At 37.7% G+C, this 19,985-nt stretch overlaps 1 protein-coding gene across 2 annotated transcripts; it reads left to right on the top strand.

The window, feature by feature from the left end:
- The first annotated feature begins 3,386 nt into the window (after positions 1-3,386).
- On the top strand, positions 3,387-19,745 carry LOC121726813. Of its 2 annotated transcripts, none has more exons than XM_042114352.1 (22): positions 3,387-3,758; positions 4,205-4,341; positions 4,596-4,738; positions 5,263-5,368; positions 5,760-5,892; positions 6,328-6,432; positions 7,008-7,119; positions 8,257-8,432; positions 8,731-8,780; positions 9,215-9,274; positions 10,711-10,951; positions 11,770-11,795; positions 11,887-11,946; positions 12,032-12,157; positions 12,933-13,039; positions 13,620-13,792; positions 14,407-14,544; positions 16,705-16,880; positions 17,181-17,291; positions 17,791-17,955; positions 18,765-18,938; positions 19,326-19,745. In XM_042114352.1, exons 1-22 carry the CDS (start codon positions 3,611-3,613, stop codon positions 19,428-19,430), a joined length of 2,772 nt encoding a protein of 923 aa, XP_041970286.1. In that variant the 5' UTR covers positions 3,387-3,610; the 3' UTR covers positions 19,431-19,745. The 2 variants fall into 2 exon arrangements, with proteins under 2 accessions (XP_041970286.1, XP_041970285.1); XM_042114351.1 differs by having other exon boundaries at positions 17,791-17,958.
- The last annotated feature ends 240 nt before the right edge of the window (positions 19,746-19,985 follow it).

The following is a 19,985-nucleotide window of genomic DNA, read 5'->3' as shown; positions in this document are numbered from 1 at the left end:
GACTCGACGTAACATCCCTATTCGAGTCGGTATAATTAAATGTCGCACTATTGAGCCCCGTCCCCTCTTTTTTCGCCGGCATCGAAGTCGACGTTCCCGGGTTACAAACATCACATTTCGCCCTCACGACACCAGTCTTACCGCAACCATAACATCGGACAACTTTAGGTGAACTATAACTGGGGTCGTTACCCTTATTACCTATTTGGGAAGTTTTCTCGCGATTACGACACTCATCACTAATATGACCGAAAGCTCTACAATAGCTGCAACGCGGCCTGTTTTTATTACGCGTAGCGACAGTGCTCGTGCAAGGCGAATTGGATCGCGCGGGGTGCTGGCCAGTAGAAGTAGGTATAATTTGCGACTTACGTGTTTTAATAATATCGGGACTTACTTGATATTCCCTCATGTTATCCTCCGCTATCCTCGTGTTACACAGTAACTCATCTAAACTACTTACAGACTCGCGGGGCACTCTTTTCTTAAGTCTATTACATAACAAACCGTAACACATATCTACTTGCATAACTTCGTCTACTTTATAGGGCAACTTAGCGAATAGAGCGCGCACTTTACACAACATAACTTCGGCGCGTTCGTTATCTTGTTGTTCGGACGCGAAAATCTGTCTAAATATTTTGTATGCCGGTTGAGCGACGCCGTAGATTGTGCGGAGTCGTGCGAGCGCGTCGTGCCACGTCGCGACCGACGACTTGACGCCTCTCCACCATATCGCTGCGTCGCCTTCCAGGAGCATTGGTAATCCACGGAGAGCATGCTCGTCGCTGACGGCTGCGCAGTCCTTGAATATCTCGACGGCGTCGAGGAATGCCTCCAATACTTCGCCGTCATGGGATGACCCGTCGAATCTGGCGGTGCACTTCGTGAAGTTGCCGCCGGGCGCACATGCTGATGACGTCGACGCCACCGGGGTAGAAGCCCTGAAGTCTCCGGCGGATGTCATCAGTGAGCTGATAAGGGTTCTGTTCGCTTCAGCTTGAGCGCGTGTGATGCTATCTACCAGCGTAGATAGAAATTGCTCGGGGAGTTGGAATGCTGGTGCCTGCGGTTGTCTCGTGCCTTCCGCAGGTTGCTCAGCGCAGCCGAACTCGCCGGTAGTGTCTTCGTCGCCGGTCTCGGTTGGCGTGCCGTCGCCATCTTGTTGACGATGCCGGAGCGCGTCCTGCCGTGTTCTCGTCATCGTACGCGAACCAAACGCGAACGGATAATCACGTAGGAGGTCCGTGCTTCTGCCACACAAGCGGGTTAGGTATTTACCTACACGATTTTACGTAATTATGTACGTAAAAATGTCCGAGCCGCGGGATTCGAGCCACTAGTATGGGCGCCAGTTTAACGCTTCTGTACTGAAAAAAATCGTTTATTCATTAACCAAGATTAGCACATTTACGTTAACAATTAAAAATAAGCAATCACAAGAGGCCAGCGGGAACATAAACATCGCTGGTATGACCGTTTGAGTGAGGCGCGGAGGATCGCGTGATCGGAGAGGCGCGAATTTCACAGCGCGCCGCTTGATTGTCAAAATCGCACTGACTGGCCAGCGGACCCCGCGCGGGCGCCGGAGCGGTCCGCGGCGTTCGAGGCGTGGGAGGGGAGGTGTTATAGGGATGGATCCTGGTGATGCAATAGGGATGTACCCGATTTTTAAAACCCCGCGTTATACTTTTTGGATGAGAAGACAAACGAGCAAACGGATCGCCTGATGGAACGCCTTCTATAGATAATTGTAGCACTGATTACTAAATAATAGTTACTACTTATTAATACTTAGTAAACGTACTAGAAACTGTGGTATGTTCTGGCATAAAAGTGAAGAAATTAAAAAGTGGTAACATCGCGGTGGTGTCATCACTTTTTTTGATTGATTTGAAAGGGATGACACTACGATGTTGCCAGACTATAGACTTGTGAGTATCTAAGGACCTTATCACACTGGCGATTAGCGAGCGATTTGAAAGCGACGCGACTGCGCAGCGCACACGCCGTGATGACGGCGCGATTGCGCGGCATGCACGCAGCTTGCCTTCGGCGTTTTGGACACTCAGCAGCAAAATGGATTCTGACGTCACTCCCTAGACGAGTCTACTATATATGTTACGCTCAAAGACCGAAATCACTCAATGAGCAAAAAATGGCTCACAACGCGTTGTGGTCACAGTGAAACAGCCACGACGCGAAATTCGCGTCGTGGCTCTAATGAAAACGGCCACGACGCGTTCTGGCAATCACAAAAAGACCATAACGCGAAATTCGTGTCGTGGCTGATATGCTATTCGTTTTTCTTGATTTGTTCTTGATTGATTAATCCTACATAGGTATGGAATTTCGCGTTATGGTCTTTTTGTGATTGCCAGAACGCGTCGTGGCCGTTTCATTGTAACCACAACGCGTTGTGAGCCATTTTTTCGCTAATTGAGCGATTTCGGTATTTGAGCGTAACATATATAATAATAATCTGTGTAGACGAGTGTTCAAAATGGCGTCATCACCAACCCGCGACGACGCTGCGCTGTCGCGACGCGACTGCGCAGCGTCCAAACTCCAAAACGCCGAAGGCAAGCTGCGTGCACGCCGCGCAATCGCGGCGTGTGCGCTGCGCAGTCGCGTCGCTTTCAAATCGCTCGCTAATCGCCAGTGTAATGAGGCACTTATTCGTATTCGTTGTAGTAGACTCGCAACATCGATGGAGTCGCAACTCGCAAGTCCGTTTCCGGCCCTAATGTAGGCCTTACGATTAACCAGATAGGTAATATTAATATTGGTAGTATTAAGTTTAGTGTATTCAGATCGCCGCCGCGCGTCGGGGATTTTTTGTGAGTCACATTTTATCATCGTTCATACAAATAAAAATATTCACGCACACATACAAAACAGGTTCTTCCCCGAGTCCGACATGCACGACAGCTCCACAAACCGACACTCGTTCGTGTCCTTGGGTAAAATGTATACCAGACCATAAAATTTACCAAAACTTTTGGGATAAGCGTAAACTAAAATCTTTGACGATGATTCACAATTTATTATTTAGGCGTCAAGCATTAAAGCCGTGGCTTAAGATTTCTAATAAAATAAATTTAAAAGTAGGAAACCTACTATTTAGCAACATATTTTGCGATTTATTGTAGTTCTAAAATCTCTAATTTCTAGTGTTTACCTATTAATCTTAGCCTTAGGATCTTTAAAATATTTTTGGTGACAGTTTAAATTTAACTCTTAATCTAATAATAATATATTAGTTTCTTTGATCTCATAATATAATATTAATAATATAAAGTAAAAATGATATAAGTAGATATTATATTCTGGGAAAAGTAAGTTATTAATAAGCAACACATGAGCTATATTATGTCAAAACTCAAGTGTCAAAGAAGTAAATACGGAGAAAAGTGAACTGTGAGCAGAGCAATAAAATAAAATTACTAGTAAGTAATAATTTTGTTACAACTGCGAATATAACATTACTTAACTCGCAACTTATTAAAGATGTTACTAGGCGCATAAATATACATCTGTTTTTATTTGCATCGGTTTTCAAAGTTAAGTTGTAGAAAGTTTTTAAGTCAGTGAACAAAGAATCTACAAGATGTCTGGAAGTGATGATACCAGTGACTTTAATTCTATGTCTCCGTCTTCGCAAGCGAGCCCTCCTTACAACTCACCCTCACAACAAGTGCCCCAACTGGCCAACTACATAGCGGGACTATCATGTGCAGAAAATATGCGACGAGAAGGTAAATGTTGTTTAATTGTATGCTTAAACTTGTTTTCTAAGTAAAAGTCTTTATCAGGTGATCCATGTGCTCATTTGCCTTTTAATTCACAAATGAAGTCCAAGCACTTAATAATATTAGTTTATGTTTTAGTTTTCAGTTTGTTTTGATAACATATTGTGATAAGATAACCATAATACAAATAGCAAAGTATTTTTCTTAGAATAAGCTGCAGATGTGGGCTACAAATAATTAACATGATGTATTTGCAGTGAGCTACTTCCTGTTGCATGCAGTTCTTATCACTTCAACACAATATTTAGCTGTTGTTTACAATGCTTTCCCATTAAAAAAAATCATATTATTATCATAGCTAGTTTTCTAGGATCTTGTGTAAATTAATGGTACTTAAAATAAGTGATTTTAAGTACCATTAATTTTTTCTTTCTCTGTAATTGTTTTTTCAGGTCCCCATTTAGTAATTTTAGAGGAACCAATGAACCATTTCAGGTTCAGGTACAAAAGTGAGATGATAGGTACACATGGGTGTTTGCTGGGGTCCTCTTATGCAACTTCCAGATCAAAAACACATCCTACTGTTGAGGTAAAGCCCTTCATACTTAGAGCATTGAATTTAAATGTTAGCAGTAATTTATAATTTGACCACCTGAATGTGAAATTGTATTCCTTTAAAGGGGTGGCAGATTTTGGTGACACCAAAATAATGTCACATATTAACAGATGCCTATAGTGAGCTTTCTCTATATCAAAAATAATTGAGACATATTATTTTGTACTAATAATACATAAAAAAACAAAATTGTTCAATATTTAATAAAAACATTCTGGTACCACTAGCTCCAAAACTACAAGGGAAAAGCAGAGATTTGTTGCACATTAGTTCGCCATGACAATGATAAAGAACATCCACACAAATTGCAAGATGACCACGACAGAGATGTTAGCAGTATTGTGCCAGACCAAGGGAGCTATAAAGTAGCGTAAGTTACTTTATCTGCATATGCCCGGCTGATGTATTTTAACAGAAGTTAATCTAATATAATGTGAATGTTTGACTTGTTAATATTTTGATGTGAGGATTGGCTAAATCAAAAACGTTAGCGAAACTTACAAACACCTCCGTTTTTTTATGCTCCAACTCCCAAGTGGCCACATGCGGCTGCAATAACAATAGATAAACTATTGTGTCTGGTTTTTCCACAATCGTGGTATTAAAGTCAAAATCTTAGAATTAATTTGCATAACATTATGACTCAGTGACTGAATGATAAACACACACTTTTCCACTCTGTATGGGCAAAGACAGGTTTGTTTTAAAATGTTTAAACCTTATTCCTTATATAATAAAGATCAAAAGTGCATACAGTGGTTCTGTCTTTGACTGTACATATTTTTAATCAACATGACCCCTATGGATAAAATGATTGCCACTTGCCAGGAAGTGTAACACAAGACACTTAATTATTGAAGCTGTAAACAATAACTATCCTTATCATGTTTTCAGGTTCAGTGGCATGGGTATTATACACACAGCAAAAAAAGATGTTCCTGCTGTGTTGTTTAAAAAGAAAATGAAGGAACCAGAGTGTCAAGGAATGAGAGAAGAAATGGTAGATACTATATTTTTTTAACTATTTTTTATTTTAACTATTGACTTCGTATAAATTTTTAGATTTTAAATTCACACATTGCTAATAAATTTGCAGAAAAATCAGTACCTGTATCAGAGTTATTACTTTTTGACATTTATACAAATTTTATGTCATACAATAAGCTGACCTTTAGCATATTGTACGCAGTGTACACAATTTATTGAACACCTAATTGTATGACATATTATGTTTAGCTAAAGATGAATTTCATCTAAAGGCTGAAATGCTTTCCGCAGGCTGATTGTGGTCTTATCACTATTTACTTATCTACTCGCCGGAAAAGCAGCATTTTATTAAAGAGTGTAATTTTTGAAGTGCTTATAATTTACTTTGTCATTTTTATTTCTAGCTGCGAATGATGTGCGTGGATGAAGCACGGGAGATCAATTTGAACATTGTTCGTTTAAAGTTTGCAGCCTACGACTTAGCAGCAAGAATGCCAATCTGTCCCCCAGTGTTCTCTCAACCGATATCAAATTTAAGTAAGTTTATCACCACCTTATCATAAGTTATATTTTATTTGATTAATACCAGAAGAAACTAACTATTGCTAAAATTATTTTATTACTCTGGCAAGCATATTAAAATTTTAATAGTCCTTTATTGTAAGTAAAAATTAATGGAATGGCCACATTTTATCGTCAAAACATAATATTTGCCTTTGCAATAATTTGCGCCTTTTTTGGGAAGCGAAACACTGCTTCCCAAAAAAGGCGCAAATTATTACAAGGGCAAAGACAACCACTTTACATTCCCTTATCTGTGTAATCTTTTTTTACCCGACTATGGCCAAACCAAAAGGGAGGGTAACGTCTTGCCAGTCCATGCATGTATGTGCCATAGTAGTAGCGGCTATTAATTATTACTTTTAACATAGTCAGGTTATAGTTTTTTAAAGTTATCACTTGTTTGTTCAGAAAGTGCTGCGACCAATGACCTGAGAATTTGTCGCATGTCGCGCACGTACGGCCGAGTGGATGGCGGCGACGACGTTTACTTACTCGTTGAAAAAGTCAAGAAAAGTAAGTAAAATTCAGCTATTTCATACTAAAGCGCTCAGGCGCTAAGCCGTTTTTGTATGGATATTGGATGGGAACAGTTGCTTTTCATTTTCAATTTAGAAGATTAACTGCACACTTAAAGTTGATTAAGAAAATAATCAACTTTAAGTATGCAGTTAATCTTCTGAATTGAAAATGAAAAACAACTGTTCCCGTACGCCCTGGTACGCCCGTACTGGATGGCGGCGACGACGTTTACTTACTCATAGAAAAAGTCAAGAAAAGTAAGTAAAATTCAATTATTTCATACTAAAGCGCTAAGGCGCTAAGCTGTTTTTGATGAAATGCCGAATGCCGGCCGAAAGCCGAATGAAAAACAACTGTTCCCATCCATACAAAAACGGCTTAGCGCCTCAGCGCTTTAGTATGAAATAGCTGAATTAACTCCTAAGAGTTAATATTGTTTAAAATTTTTTCAGTATTTCTAGAGGTATTTGAATAGACCAGTATTATGAAATTCAAAGTTTTTGCATTAACGGTTTTGATGTTTTACAGCTGTTACTTATGCAGATGCACTAATCGTTTGTATTTTTCAGCAAACATAATGGTGCGTCTTTTTGAATTGGACGAGAATGGATATCGAGTGTGGACGGAGAAGGGAAAGTTTCTACAGACCGACGTCCACCATCAATACGCCATTGTATTCACGTGTGTACTTACTATTAAAAATATTGATTCATAAGCAGACGGTGGACCTACAGAATTTGGTCGCGTTATGAGTATTATGTTAAACCTCCATTATACAAGTACGCTGGACTGATACCCAACTGTTTTTTGTGCATATTTGAAGCGCAATCAGCGCCCCCAATGCGGGGGAAGAGAACTAAATTTGACGTAACTTGCAAATGGCCGCTTAATCGCTATTGGTTGTAGAAACTAGTATTATTTCAAAGTACTCCCACTACTGCTTTCAGCGCCAATATGGCGACTTTCAAACGTCATTTTTACGTCAGATTTAGTTCTCATCCACGGTATTGGGGGCGCTTATTCCGCTTCAAATAGGCACAAAAATTGATATGTAATTGATTGTACTGTCGGTTCTTGGTGGAAATTCATGTTGTACACTAATAAAACACACTTTTCTTGCACTTTTTCCACTATATTTAGATATTATTATAACTTTTAACAAATAACACGACCGGTTTCGAAATTGACACACCTGATGATGAATAATTTCGAAACCGGTCGTGTTATTTGTTAAAAGTTATAATAATATCTAAATATAGTGGAAAAAGTGCAAGAAAAGTGTGTTTTATTAGTGTACAACAAAAATTGATGTCGTTTCAAAGGGTATCATAGGTCCAGCGTACTTGTAAAATGGAGGTCAGTGTGATAAACCCAGCCAAAAGATCTCGAGACTCTTGACATAACTTGAAAAAATGACATAGGTCATTATGCGCCTGAGGGTCGAGCGTCTGCAGTCTCGCCACATGGTACGAGTAAGTTAACCTTGCCTAGCTCCTTTGTGGTGAGAGTACCGACGAATCTACTGTCGACATTCGAGGCGCCGGATGGATGTAGTCCATCCGGCGAGACTCCAGTAGTAGGTTCCGGGAGAGACTCCGGAACGAAGCGAGTCACGTCGCCGGCAAAATGTGACAGTGTTAGTTTTTAAGTACATATATATAAAATATGTATGTTAGTTTTAAGGTATTTATTATATAATTATATGTATGTTAGATTTAAGGTATTTGTTACATGTGCCTCTGATTCCCGAATTAAGTGATTTGAATTTGAATTATTTTCACATCTTTATCACCTTGTATATTTTTGTGTTTTTTTCAGTACCCCAGCGTACAAGGACAGAAAAATAAGTTCAGATGTAGATGTATTCGTGGAGCTGTTCAGACCGAGCGACGGACGGACGAGCGAGCCCAGACAGTTCACATATAAAGCACACCCGCTGTATAAACAGAGCAAGAAACGGAAAGCCAACTCGTATTCTTCCCTGGAAAGTAACAGTAAGTTTAATAAATCTAATATATTTTAAATTTCTAGATGACGTCCGCAACACTGTTGCAACGAAATATTCGGGAATTACAATTGACGCAACAAAAACGATCATGTCTTTTCCCGTCTCTTAAAGTATCACTATAAAATATAGACAGCATAATCATCCAGGCTAAATATAATAGTAAAGGCGATAATTATATGTGTCGTAGTGTAAAAAATCCAAAAAATTATAATTCTTGTAATTTCATAGCACTCATAAACTGTAACACTTATTTAGCAAATACAAAGCATGATTTTTTATTACAGATTCTATAAAGAGCTTGAGTGACATACCTGCTACTGTTTCTGGCTTGAATGTGAGTGTATTTAATTTTTTTTTATAAAATAAGGGGGCAAACGAGCAAACGGGTCACCTGATGGAAAGTAACTTCCGTCGCCCATGGACACTCGCAGCATCAGAAGAGCTGCAGGTGCGTTGCCGGCCTTTTAAGAGGGAGTAGGGTAATAGGGGAGGGTAGGGAAGGGAATAGGGGAGGATAGGGAAGGAATAGGAGAGGGTAGGGACGGGAAAAGGGTAGGGGATTGGGCCTCCGGTAAACTCACTCACTCGGCGAAACACAGCGCAAGCGCTGTTTCACGCCGGTTTTCTGTGAGCCTGTGGTATTTCTCCGGTCGAGCCGGCCCATTCGTGCTTCGCATGGCTCTCCCACGGAAAGGGATATCTTAATAAACATACAAGTCTATTAAAAATAGACTGTCTCATTTTTAAAATATATTTTATTATTTTCAGATTGTTAATGATCCTGATAAAGCTGATATCGAGGCAACACAGCCATATTTCACAATAAAGGTAACCAGTACCTGGATGACCGAGCTTTGCTTGGTACCGTATAGCAAACACTCATTGACTTCGTGTTACTTAATAACGCCATCTGCTGGTCGTTAAAACAATTAGTTGCTGACAAAATAGTATTATTATTCGCTAATAGATGTCAGGAAGAGTCATATTTTTCAGTTTATCGATTATCGATAAAACACGAATAAAAAGACATTTTCTGAAAATGATTCCTAGCTAGATCGATTTATCGCCCCCGAAACCCCCTATATACTAAATTTCATGAAAATCGTTGGAGCCGATGCCGATTCCGAGATTCCAATTATATATATATATATATATATATATATATATATATATATATATATATATATATATATATATATATATATATATAAGATAAGATTAGATAAAAATGGTTTGGAACATTATTATAACCTCGAGTATATTTAAAGTCTGATTTAGATAATATATGTAATGGAAGTTTCTTTCTCTCGATCGACATACATTGAGGTGGGGTGAGATGATTCACGCTGATTCGCTACGCGCCCACTTCTCCCTAAATCCACTCACCAACCGCTATAGCCTAGGAAACGAATGCCCAAAATGGGGGCCCAAAATGAGAGCCCCCTTAAAATATTTAATTTATTTTTAGTATATTTTATTGTTATAGCGGCAACAGAAATACATAATCTCTGAAAATTTCAACTCTCTATCTATTATCCTTCTTGATTTACAGCCTGGAGACAGACAGATGGACATACAGAAAAACAGACAGACGGACAGACAGACGGACAAACAGACGGACAGACAGATGGACAGACAGACGGTCAGGAAGACAGACAGACATTAAAGTCTCAGTATAGGGTCCCGTTTTTACCCTTTGGGTATGAAACCCTAAAGACATACTTTTGAAAATCGGGCAATTTTAGAAGCTCATAGCGAGGCAATGATTGGAGATAGATACAAAGTGTAAAGGATGAAGTTGTAGAGAATTTAGTTAGCTTTTATTCTTTTCTACTACATAGAAAATATCGTACGAAGCACCGTTATTGATGAGTAAGCAAAAAAGCAAAAAACGGGACCTTCTTTTATCTCCTAACTACTCTAAACAAAGTTAAAATTTCTGCTTTCGACTTTTCCAAGCAGAATCATTCGTTTACTAGGCTACTAGTATGATAAAGACCTATGTTAAAAATATTATTTACAATTAAAGATGTTAGTGGAATAACATAATAACTAGTAAAAAAATGCAGTTTTTTGTATAAATGGAGGCTTTTGGGTCGGAGAATTATTTGAAATAAAAAAAAATATGTAAAACCAGGTGAAGTAGATATGTTACAAGGTTTGTTCAAATTATAAGTTCAAATAATAAAATGAGTAAAAGATTAAAAATCCGTATATGTTACAAAATTTTATCGTGTTCTTCAACTTCAATTACTTGTTATCAGATACCAGCTCCGGAAGCGTCTCCCGCTAACGAGAATTTGATTGGCGACGCCATGTTGTATGAGCTGGCACCGGAGTCGACGGTGCAGCAGCCCTTTTCGTCCATGCTGGCGCCACCCAAAATGTCCGAGACGCCCGCCTTCGTGGATGAGTTCAACTCGTCCGAAATCGCCAGGCTGCTTGAACCCAACCCCAACATCACGCCGGAGGAGAAGAAAATGCTGATGGACGTCGATTTAGTTGGTGAGATTGAGATTGGTGAAGACATCAGTCTAGTGATCGCCTTCACCAACCGCATAACGTAAAGTGTCCATCTTAAAAATTCACCAATGCTTCTATGTCTGCTAGGTCTTTATCCTTCGTCGATACTTATGTGTGACCCAAGGATTTGGGTCCGAACTTTTTTTATAAATCTTTAAAGGATTTATCATAACGTTTTCTCTTAAAGTATATTTAAAGTACCCTAAAATACACAAGCTAGGGAGTCCTATGCTACTAAACGAGTATAAGTAAGTTTTTTGCACCTAATTTGTTTGATATACATATAATAATTATACATTTTATACGTGGGTGCGCCATGCTTCGGCACGAATTGGCCGGCTCGACCGGAGAAATACCACGTTCTCACAGAAAACCGGCGTGAAACAGCGCTTGCGCTGTGTTTCGCCGAGTGAGTGAGTTTACCCAATGCCTAATCCCCTACCCTATTCCTTTCCCTACCCTATTCCCTTCCCTACCCTCCCCTATTCCCTTCCCTTCCCATCCCATCCCTACCCTCCCCTATTACCCTATTCCTTCTTAAAAGGTCGGCAACGCACATGCAGCTCTTCTGATGCTGCGAGTGCCCATGGGCGACGGAAGTTGATTTCCATCAGGTGACCCGTTTGCTTGTTTGCCTCCTTATTTCATTAAAAAAAAAATAGTAGTCAACGAATCATGACCATAAAAAAAATCGATTATTCATCATAAATATAACAGGTAAAAATAAAAGTAAAGCTTTTGAATTCTATAACGTTCGATAATTGAAAGTCGTAATATTTTACTGTTTCTTTTTGTTTCAGAATACATCAGCAGTTTTCCAAGTGACGTAAGCATATTCTTTATAAAAATTAATAACATGTGATTAGGTGCTATAAATTATTATTTTATTACCCTAGAATATTTTTTTGTATTTTCAGTTTACAGATGGCATGAAATATATAAAATGTGCTCTCGTAGGAGATTCGGGGCGAGGCAAGGTATAATATAATACTTCACAGTATTGACATATTAACATAAAATAATACCCCTTTCAAAAGTATTAAAAAAATATTTTGATTTCAGCCAAAAATACAACCTGAACCGACATCAAGCGGTGAATCGAAAGAAAATACTGTCAATGTCAAACTAAACGATATACCAGAATATACAGCTGTTTATACTTCTGATGATGGGAAAGAGGTTAAGAAGGTAAGTGTGAGTCCATCTTAAATTATAGGGCTCTCAACTGCTCAAAAATCGCTTGGTTTTGTGCTATAATGAGTATGTGTATTGTGAAACTGTAAATTAACTATAAAATGATGCTATTTAATATTTATTAACTTTGTAACTGTTCTGAATATGCAATTAATGCATATTATAATCTAGTCCAGGGTAATCATATTGCTTAGCAAATGAAATAAACAATGAACTGAAATCATTTACTAAACATGAAAGATCATTTTTTGTTTATAGGAATATGAAGAATGTTTTATTAAATTGTGCTTATATTGTCAATCTGCAAAAGCTTCATAATTGTGTGTACCGTACAGTACATCAGATTATTTTTTGTATATAAATAAATATTATTTTCAACAAAACAGAAAATTGGGCCTATTGAGAGTGATCATACTACAGTGATGAAATAGGTACCGAGTAAGAGTTTTTAAACTACTAATTTTTTTTCTAATCATTTGGGTTTTAATTAAACCAAATTTTATTAAATTATTAATTTGATCTTGGGTTCAATTCCCGCCAATACAAAATGTTGTTAGGTACTTGGCTTGAACATGACGTATAAGTAGGTATGTTACATAATTATACTTTATAATCATAAATGGATAAAAGAGAATTAGTTTATTTTACTTGTTTCATTAGACATAATAATTCCAAATATTACACAAAGTGAATGGTGGTTGTTTTGTTCCGAGTACCTATTGTCATATTCATTTTATAATCGCGAACGCATCTTTTTTTTTTATTTCAGATTGTTAAGGAAATCTGTGAGATAATAAGGAACAAAGTCGGTAAAAAGCAAGAAGTAGCTGCTAAATTGGACCGGCTGTTTGAAATGAGATTATCGAATGGTGACACGTGAGTATTCTCTTAAATATTTGCTTGAAGTGAATGTGTTGTGGGCCTTGTGGTAAAAAAAAAATTAAGAGGTGTCAAGGGACATCCAAATGGTACGAAGAAAAAAATCTTAATTGGCTTGATTTCTATGAGAGAGAGAGAGAGAAAGAGAGACAGAGAGAGAGACAGACAGAGAAACACGCGCACGGCTTACAACTATAGCAAAAAGCACAGACATAGATCAAGATAGATACCGCATGGTCCCGCGAAGTACATGCGGTATCTATCTTGATCTATGTCTGTGGCAAAAAGTGTCGGTCAAAAAGTAGATGTTTGCGGCAACTTTCTCGCGCAGAAAATGTTTAAACCGCGATAATTGTACATTTTTCTAAGATAAAAACTATCCTGCCCTTAAAAGATATGCAACCAAATACTATAGGAAATAAAATAGCTTTTAAGGTTTTGTTTCTATATTTTCATACAAGATATTGTCATTATTTGTTTAAATTGTTATGCTGAAATTGAATTTGTAAAAATAGAATAAAAATATCTTATCCTTGAGATATAAAACAGCAACCCAACAGTGAAACATCTGTTTCAGGTTCCTACACATGTCGCTATGCAGCAACCAGCCTAGCCTGGTGTACATAGTTAAGCTGGTCCACAGCGTGAGGATGCCGCGGCTGCTCAACCTCAAGAACCACGACGGTCAGACCCTACTTCATCTGGCTGTCATGTATGACAGTAAACTGGTGCCCTTCTTGGTGTCCAAGGGTGAGTGTACTATGTTGACAATATAATATATTTTATTTGCGTTCAAACACGATTCAAAATGTTAGGTAAACAAACATACATGAATACAAAGGCTTAATATCGCTATAGAGAGATTTCTTCCAAGATATCTTTGATACAGAAAAAAACTTCATTTTAGGTATTGTACGATGAAACCAAAAAATAAATCCAAAATAACAACTGTTAAAACTTTTAATAATTCCCATACAATATCACACTGAATAATAAAAAGTTATAACAAAAATACTACACGCCACTATCTAGAGTATGATTTCTGATATTTTGAAATTTAGTCTAGTTTACTAGAAATAAAATTAAATGATGGGTGACACTGGGGTCAGATTCTACTTGAGCCGCGCGCCTTTAAGATTTGCCAACATGTTTAAAAACAGAACACTTTTGATTTCATTTTAATAAGAAAGTGTTTTAAGTGTACTAAATAGAATAGAATAGAAAATACTTTATTTGTACAACTTAAAACTAAACTTAAACTTAAAAAACACAATAAAGGAAAAATATGTACAAATAGGTGGTCTTACTGCTAGCAGCAGTTTCTGCCAGACAACCTAAATGCTAATGTTAATGTTTACTTTCAGGTTGTGATCCCATGTTACGAGACAGCAAGGGGAACAACGCGATACACTATGCAGTGCGGTATCAAACCTGCCTCGAACCGCTAGTTCAAGCCATCAACACCAATAATGTGCACTGTGACTTAAATACACTGAATAACGGTCAGTCATGATAGTTACATGAATAAAATACATATTATATAATATTATGTCTATTGTTGTCGACGAGTGACGACCTCTGTGGCTCAGTTGGTGGGCTATTGGTAGCTCAAGCCGGGGGTCGCGGGTTCGAATCCCGCCGACGGAACAAAATGTTTCAAAGTCATGGATGTGTATTAAATATATAATATGTATCATATAATAAAAATCTTAAATATATGTATAGTATAAAAGTATTAAATATATTTCCGTTGTCTGGTAACCGTAACACAAATCCTTCAGGTACTTACCACGGGGCCAGACTGTGTGAAGCGTCAATAAATATTATTATTATTATTATTGTAAGTAAATGAGTGAACATTGTCTTAACAACATCTTCAAACATCTTGTTGTAAAACGTTGGTTATCTAATACATATCTGTCCCATCAGAACTAAATTTAATTCAGTAAATAAATAAGCGAAAAATAAAGTAAACATTAATATTCCATGCTATGCCTACTGCCTAAAACTTCGTACGTCTAGAAATTCTCTTCGCTTTTGTGTTTTCTTCATCATTGTTTCGATAAGCCTGTGTACCAAAGTAATATTCATACTCGTAATATGCAACACAAAAATAGACACACGTTAATATTATTATGGTTAAGAGGATACACCTGGGGCTAGAGAAATGAAAAAAAAGTACGTGTAATATATAGGCTCGAGGTAGGCTTATACGTGGGAGAGCCATGCTTCGGCACGAATGGGCCGGCTCGACCGGAGAAATACCACGTTCTCACAGAAACCGGCGTGAAACAGCCCTAGCGCTGTGTTTCGCCGAGTGAGTGAGTTTACCGGAGGCCCAACCCCCTACCCTATTCCCTTCCCTACCCTCCCCTATTACCTTATTCCCTCTTAAAGGCAACGCACCTGCAGCTCTTCTGATGCTGCGAGTGTCCATGGGCGACGGAAGTTGCTTTCCATCAGGTGACCCGTGTCCCCTTATTTCATTAAAAAAAAAAAGGGAGACCCTTACCTTAAACCTATACCGCAGAACGCGATAGACAACTGCAGAAAATCAACGATTCGTTGTCCCCTGATTCCTTCCCCAAAACTTACCCGATTTAAGTACTTTTTTCATTAAAGATTAAAGAAAGGCTTGAGCTGTGTTCCTATATTTTTTTTTGTATAATCTAGCCAAATCTGTTTTCTGGATGTTTGAACACAGCGGAAAATCTGGCCATTTTTTTGGGTTTTTAAACGTTCATATCTTATTTAATAATTAATATATGAAAAAAAGGAAACATAGGGACACATTAGTGGCCGTAGATATTCAGGAAAAAAATCATAACTCTACTAGCATTATCCAGGGAGGAAACAGGGGAACGTTTGTATGGAAAAAAGGGCGGTGTGGACTCCTCTTAATGGGGATTTTTGTCGTGATTGCTGTGATCCGCTTCGCAACGTTTGACGCAACGCTGGTGCGACATATTTAACACACTGACGCTCGCCACTCCGTTTCGCCAAAAATCGTTTATCTCGCGGGAACCGTAGATATTTCCGGAATAAAAAGTAACCTATATCCTTTCCCGGGACCCGAAGTATCTCCAAAGTCCATACCCAGCAAAATCTGTACAGACGGATGGACAGACAGACAGACAGACCGACAGACTTTCGCAAATTTTATAATATTAGTATGGATGGCACGGCTCTCGTGTCATACGCCACACTTTAAAAACTTGAGAGGTGTCAAGGGACACCCGAATGGAATGAAGTTATTTCTTATGTTAAAAAAAACCTGTATACATACACTCAAAAAAATATATTAAAAAACGCTATATATAATACTAACAACGCGTCGCTGTTTCTTTTACACAACGCCATCTAGTTAATGCACAGGAACACTTACTATCCACACCGTCTGCCCCTAACATGCAGGTACTAATAAAAAAGTGTCGAGGTCAAATCAAGGTCAAATATCGCCGAACGCGCGATAAGGAACTTCGTTCCAAAAAATATATTTTTGGAACGAAGTGAATGACACGGCTGCCGTGTCATCATAAATGCAGCTTAAAAAAGATTGACAGTCCCTACACAGGACAGTCAGACAGACACACTTTCACATTTATAATATTAGTAAGTATGTATTATGGATTTGATCGGTTGTGTATTTGATCCCATCTTAGATGAGCGCAGTGCCCTTCACCTAGCGGCGCAGTACGGTAACGCGTCGCACGTGCGTACGCTACTGCGTGCGGGCGCGGCGCCGAACTTCCACGCCGCTGCGCGCCGCACTCCGCTGCACCTTGCCGCGCTTGCCGCCAGCCTGCCTGTGGTGCAAGCGCTGCTGGACACAGACGGAGTAAGTAAAAAGTCAAATTAAAAACTACTGTTTGCATTAAATTAATAAATAAATTAAAAATATATATCCAAATTGGCGGCATTACTGTCAGTAGCAGCCTGTTTGAGGTAGATATATAATTGGAATCTCGGAATCGGCACCAACGATTTTCATGAAATTCAGTATATAGAGGGTTTCGGGGGCGATAAATCTATCTAGCTAGGAATCATTTTTAGAAAATGTCATTTTCATCGAATACCGAGCAAAGCTCGGTCAAATGGCTAGTTTTTTTTTAATTGTCCAATTCTTACTCGGTCACAGGTGGACATAGACGCGAAGGACGAGAACGGATACACGGCGCTGCTCATGGCGTGCGACGCCGCCGAGAACGACGCCTCCGTTGATATCGTACAACTATTGCTAGAGAAAAAGGTATGTACTCATTATGTTTTGTAATGGTGTTATGTAAATGTTTGTTTGAATTAAATAGGCTCTCTATTTAGGGGGGTGGGGGATAGGTCATTGGGGGGGGGGGGGGCAGATTAAAAAAATCCTAGACTTCGAATTCGTGATTTTTAACATAATATGAGTATCTCACAATAGTATTGAAGGTGAGATAAAAATTAAAAACAAAATATGAGCGAGCAAACTGGGATTGAATACCTCCCCTCTCACCCCGCATCTCTCTCCGCTCCACGTTTAGGTATGAAATTCGTGAGCATTAGCGACCGATCGCTCTTGTTGGGGGGTCTGGATCTGCCCGTACCTCGCTACGCCCATGTAATAGACCACAGATAAAAACACTGAAGGCTGTAAAAGGAAATCACGCTTAAGTTTCGCGTATTGTAGAATTTTGTTTATGTCTAGAATTTAGGAGTTGAAGTAATATAATATTTAAATTTAGTGGTATAATTGATATTTTTTTCTACAGGCGGACCCCATGATTCGCAATAACGATAATAAACCAGCATGGACGTTGGCGCGAAACAATCCGAAAACTATGGCCGTGTTGAAAAAATTTATAACAGTACCAGACTTAGACGATGACGACATTAAATCGGGACCCGAAGATGATTATGAGTCGGCAGATGATGATGATGTAAGTAAGATCGATGATGTAAGTAAGATCGAGGCAAATAATATTATGTACCTACTTGTATTTCATTTCGACATACAGTAGGTATGTCATTTGAAATACTTTATAAGGTGAAAGTAAATTGTTCTTAAATTGTTCAAGCGATTTTATTAACTTTTCTCTGTAAAAACCATCCTCGTATTTTAATTAATATTCTAAAAAAGAATAGGCTACTTGACCTATATTCAATTTCATTGAACAAATACATATTTCTAGTAGAACTTGGCCTAGAAAACCGTATTTCACCCTTATCATCAAATAAAAGCTTATGATTAATAAATAAAGTCGATTTGGAAATATAATTTTATGAAAATAGGATTTGTACTGACGAAAACGCTTTTGCGGTACTTCCGAATTGGATGTGACGTCATCTTATTCCTAATTTAATAATATCTTTTATTTATCGCGCTCGTTATATGTAAGTTTATTTATACATAAATAATAAAAGTAAGCCTAGAAAGATTTGTAAAATATATTTTCTTGAATAATTCAAATAAAACATCAGTTTTATAAATTATCTCCATTTATTGTAGACGGGAAATGAAATGGTCAAAAGTTTTTGTGGGTTTCTACTGTGTAAAATATTAAAATATTGGTTTTTTTTTTGTAATAATGAATGCTTATAAAGCGATTAGCATGAAGAAAAAAATTAGGTCAAGTAGCCTATTAGCTTAATCGGTTCAGAGGCCCTTACCAACACATTTAGCGATTCATTTCTGTATTATGGAAGACTTAATAATGATCATTGATTTTATTTTATATTTATAAAGGAAATGTACTCTAACAATATCCCGGAGTTGAGGATGTACCTCAACGAGTTGGCGCCAATTCTTGACCAAAATGGCGGGTGGCGGGAGCTGGCCGAGCGCGTATCGCACGGATCCCTACTGTCGTGGTACGACATCACCAGTAGTCCCACTATGACGCTGCTCAATCACATCAAGGTAAGTCTTTTTAGGGTCCCGTAGTTTTTGGCTTGTCCGTCCACATTTTTCGGGTGCCGTTATACCTTTTTATTAAAAAATATTTTATAACAAATATGTTTACTAGTTTCTAGCAAATTGATTTTAGATTTTCCCAAATTAAGTTGTTGCTCCATCTGATGAGATTTTTTGTAATGTTTTATAATAATAATTGTTTTATAAAATTGTGAGGATGAGGAGCCTGGTGACCTAAAACACAGGACCAGCCTAGCTTGGGCACCAGACTCGTACAATATAATATTTGGGAATAAGAATGTACTTCATTACTAAGGACAAGAATTTATCTACTGTTAACAGCTCTATATTGTATTGTACTGAGAAATAAATATTTATCTTATCTTATTTTAGTCCAACGACGACGGCCCCACGATCAGCTCTCGGTCTCTGGCGCTACTTCTAGAAGACATAGGTCAGAAGGACGCAGCAGCAATTGTGAGAAAGTATGTCAGTTGAAAAAAATAACCATTCCAAGATTACAGTGCCTTTTTCTCATTGTAATTTCAGACCAAATAAAAACTTTTTGTTTGGTCTGAAATTGTTATATCGACTGGTTAAATGTTATTAAATGTAAGAGTGAATGAACTTATTTACCAAAAAGCCATTACTTATAACTTGACATTCTTGTTTTGCATTTTATTCTAGGTGTTGTCTTAGATTTTTTTATGTAAGTACTAACATAATTATTATTATAGTTTAACATTTTAAGAGTAAAAGTATCGCTGGGCCATATATATAATGTAATTTTAAGATTTTTCGTAAGAATTATATTATTTTAAGTATTATAATATTAGACTGCTTTTAAATAATTCTATCGATATTTTTATTAAGTCTGTTTTACATTAATATGGTTTATGAATAAAGTATGTATAATACAATACAGTAAAAAAATATTATATGGTTAAACAGGTAGCCTAGAATGATACTATAATAATATATATAACAAAGGAAGAGATAAACGTTATTCTGGAATGATAAGTATAATAATATATTATATAACAAAGGAAGAGA

The sequence above is a fragment of the Aricia agestis genome, chromosome 5 (assembly GCF_905147365.1).
Source record: "Aricia agestis chromosome 5, ilAriAges1.1, whole genome shotgun sequence".
NCBI classification, from domain to species: domain Eukaryota; kingdom Metazoa; phylum Arthropoda; class Insecta; order Lepidoptera; family Lycaenidae; genus Aricia; species Aricia agestis.
The sequence above is the reverse complement of the archived record's forward strand: the minus strand, read 5'-3'. Positions and strand labels throughout refer to the sequence as shown.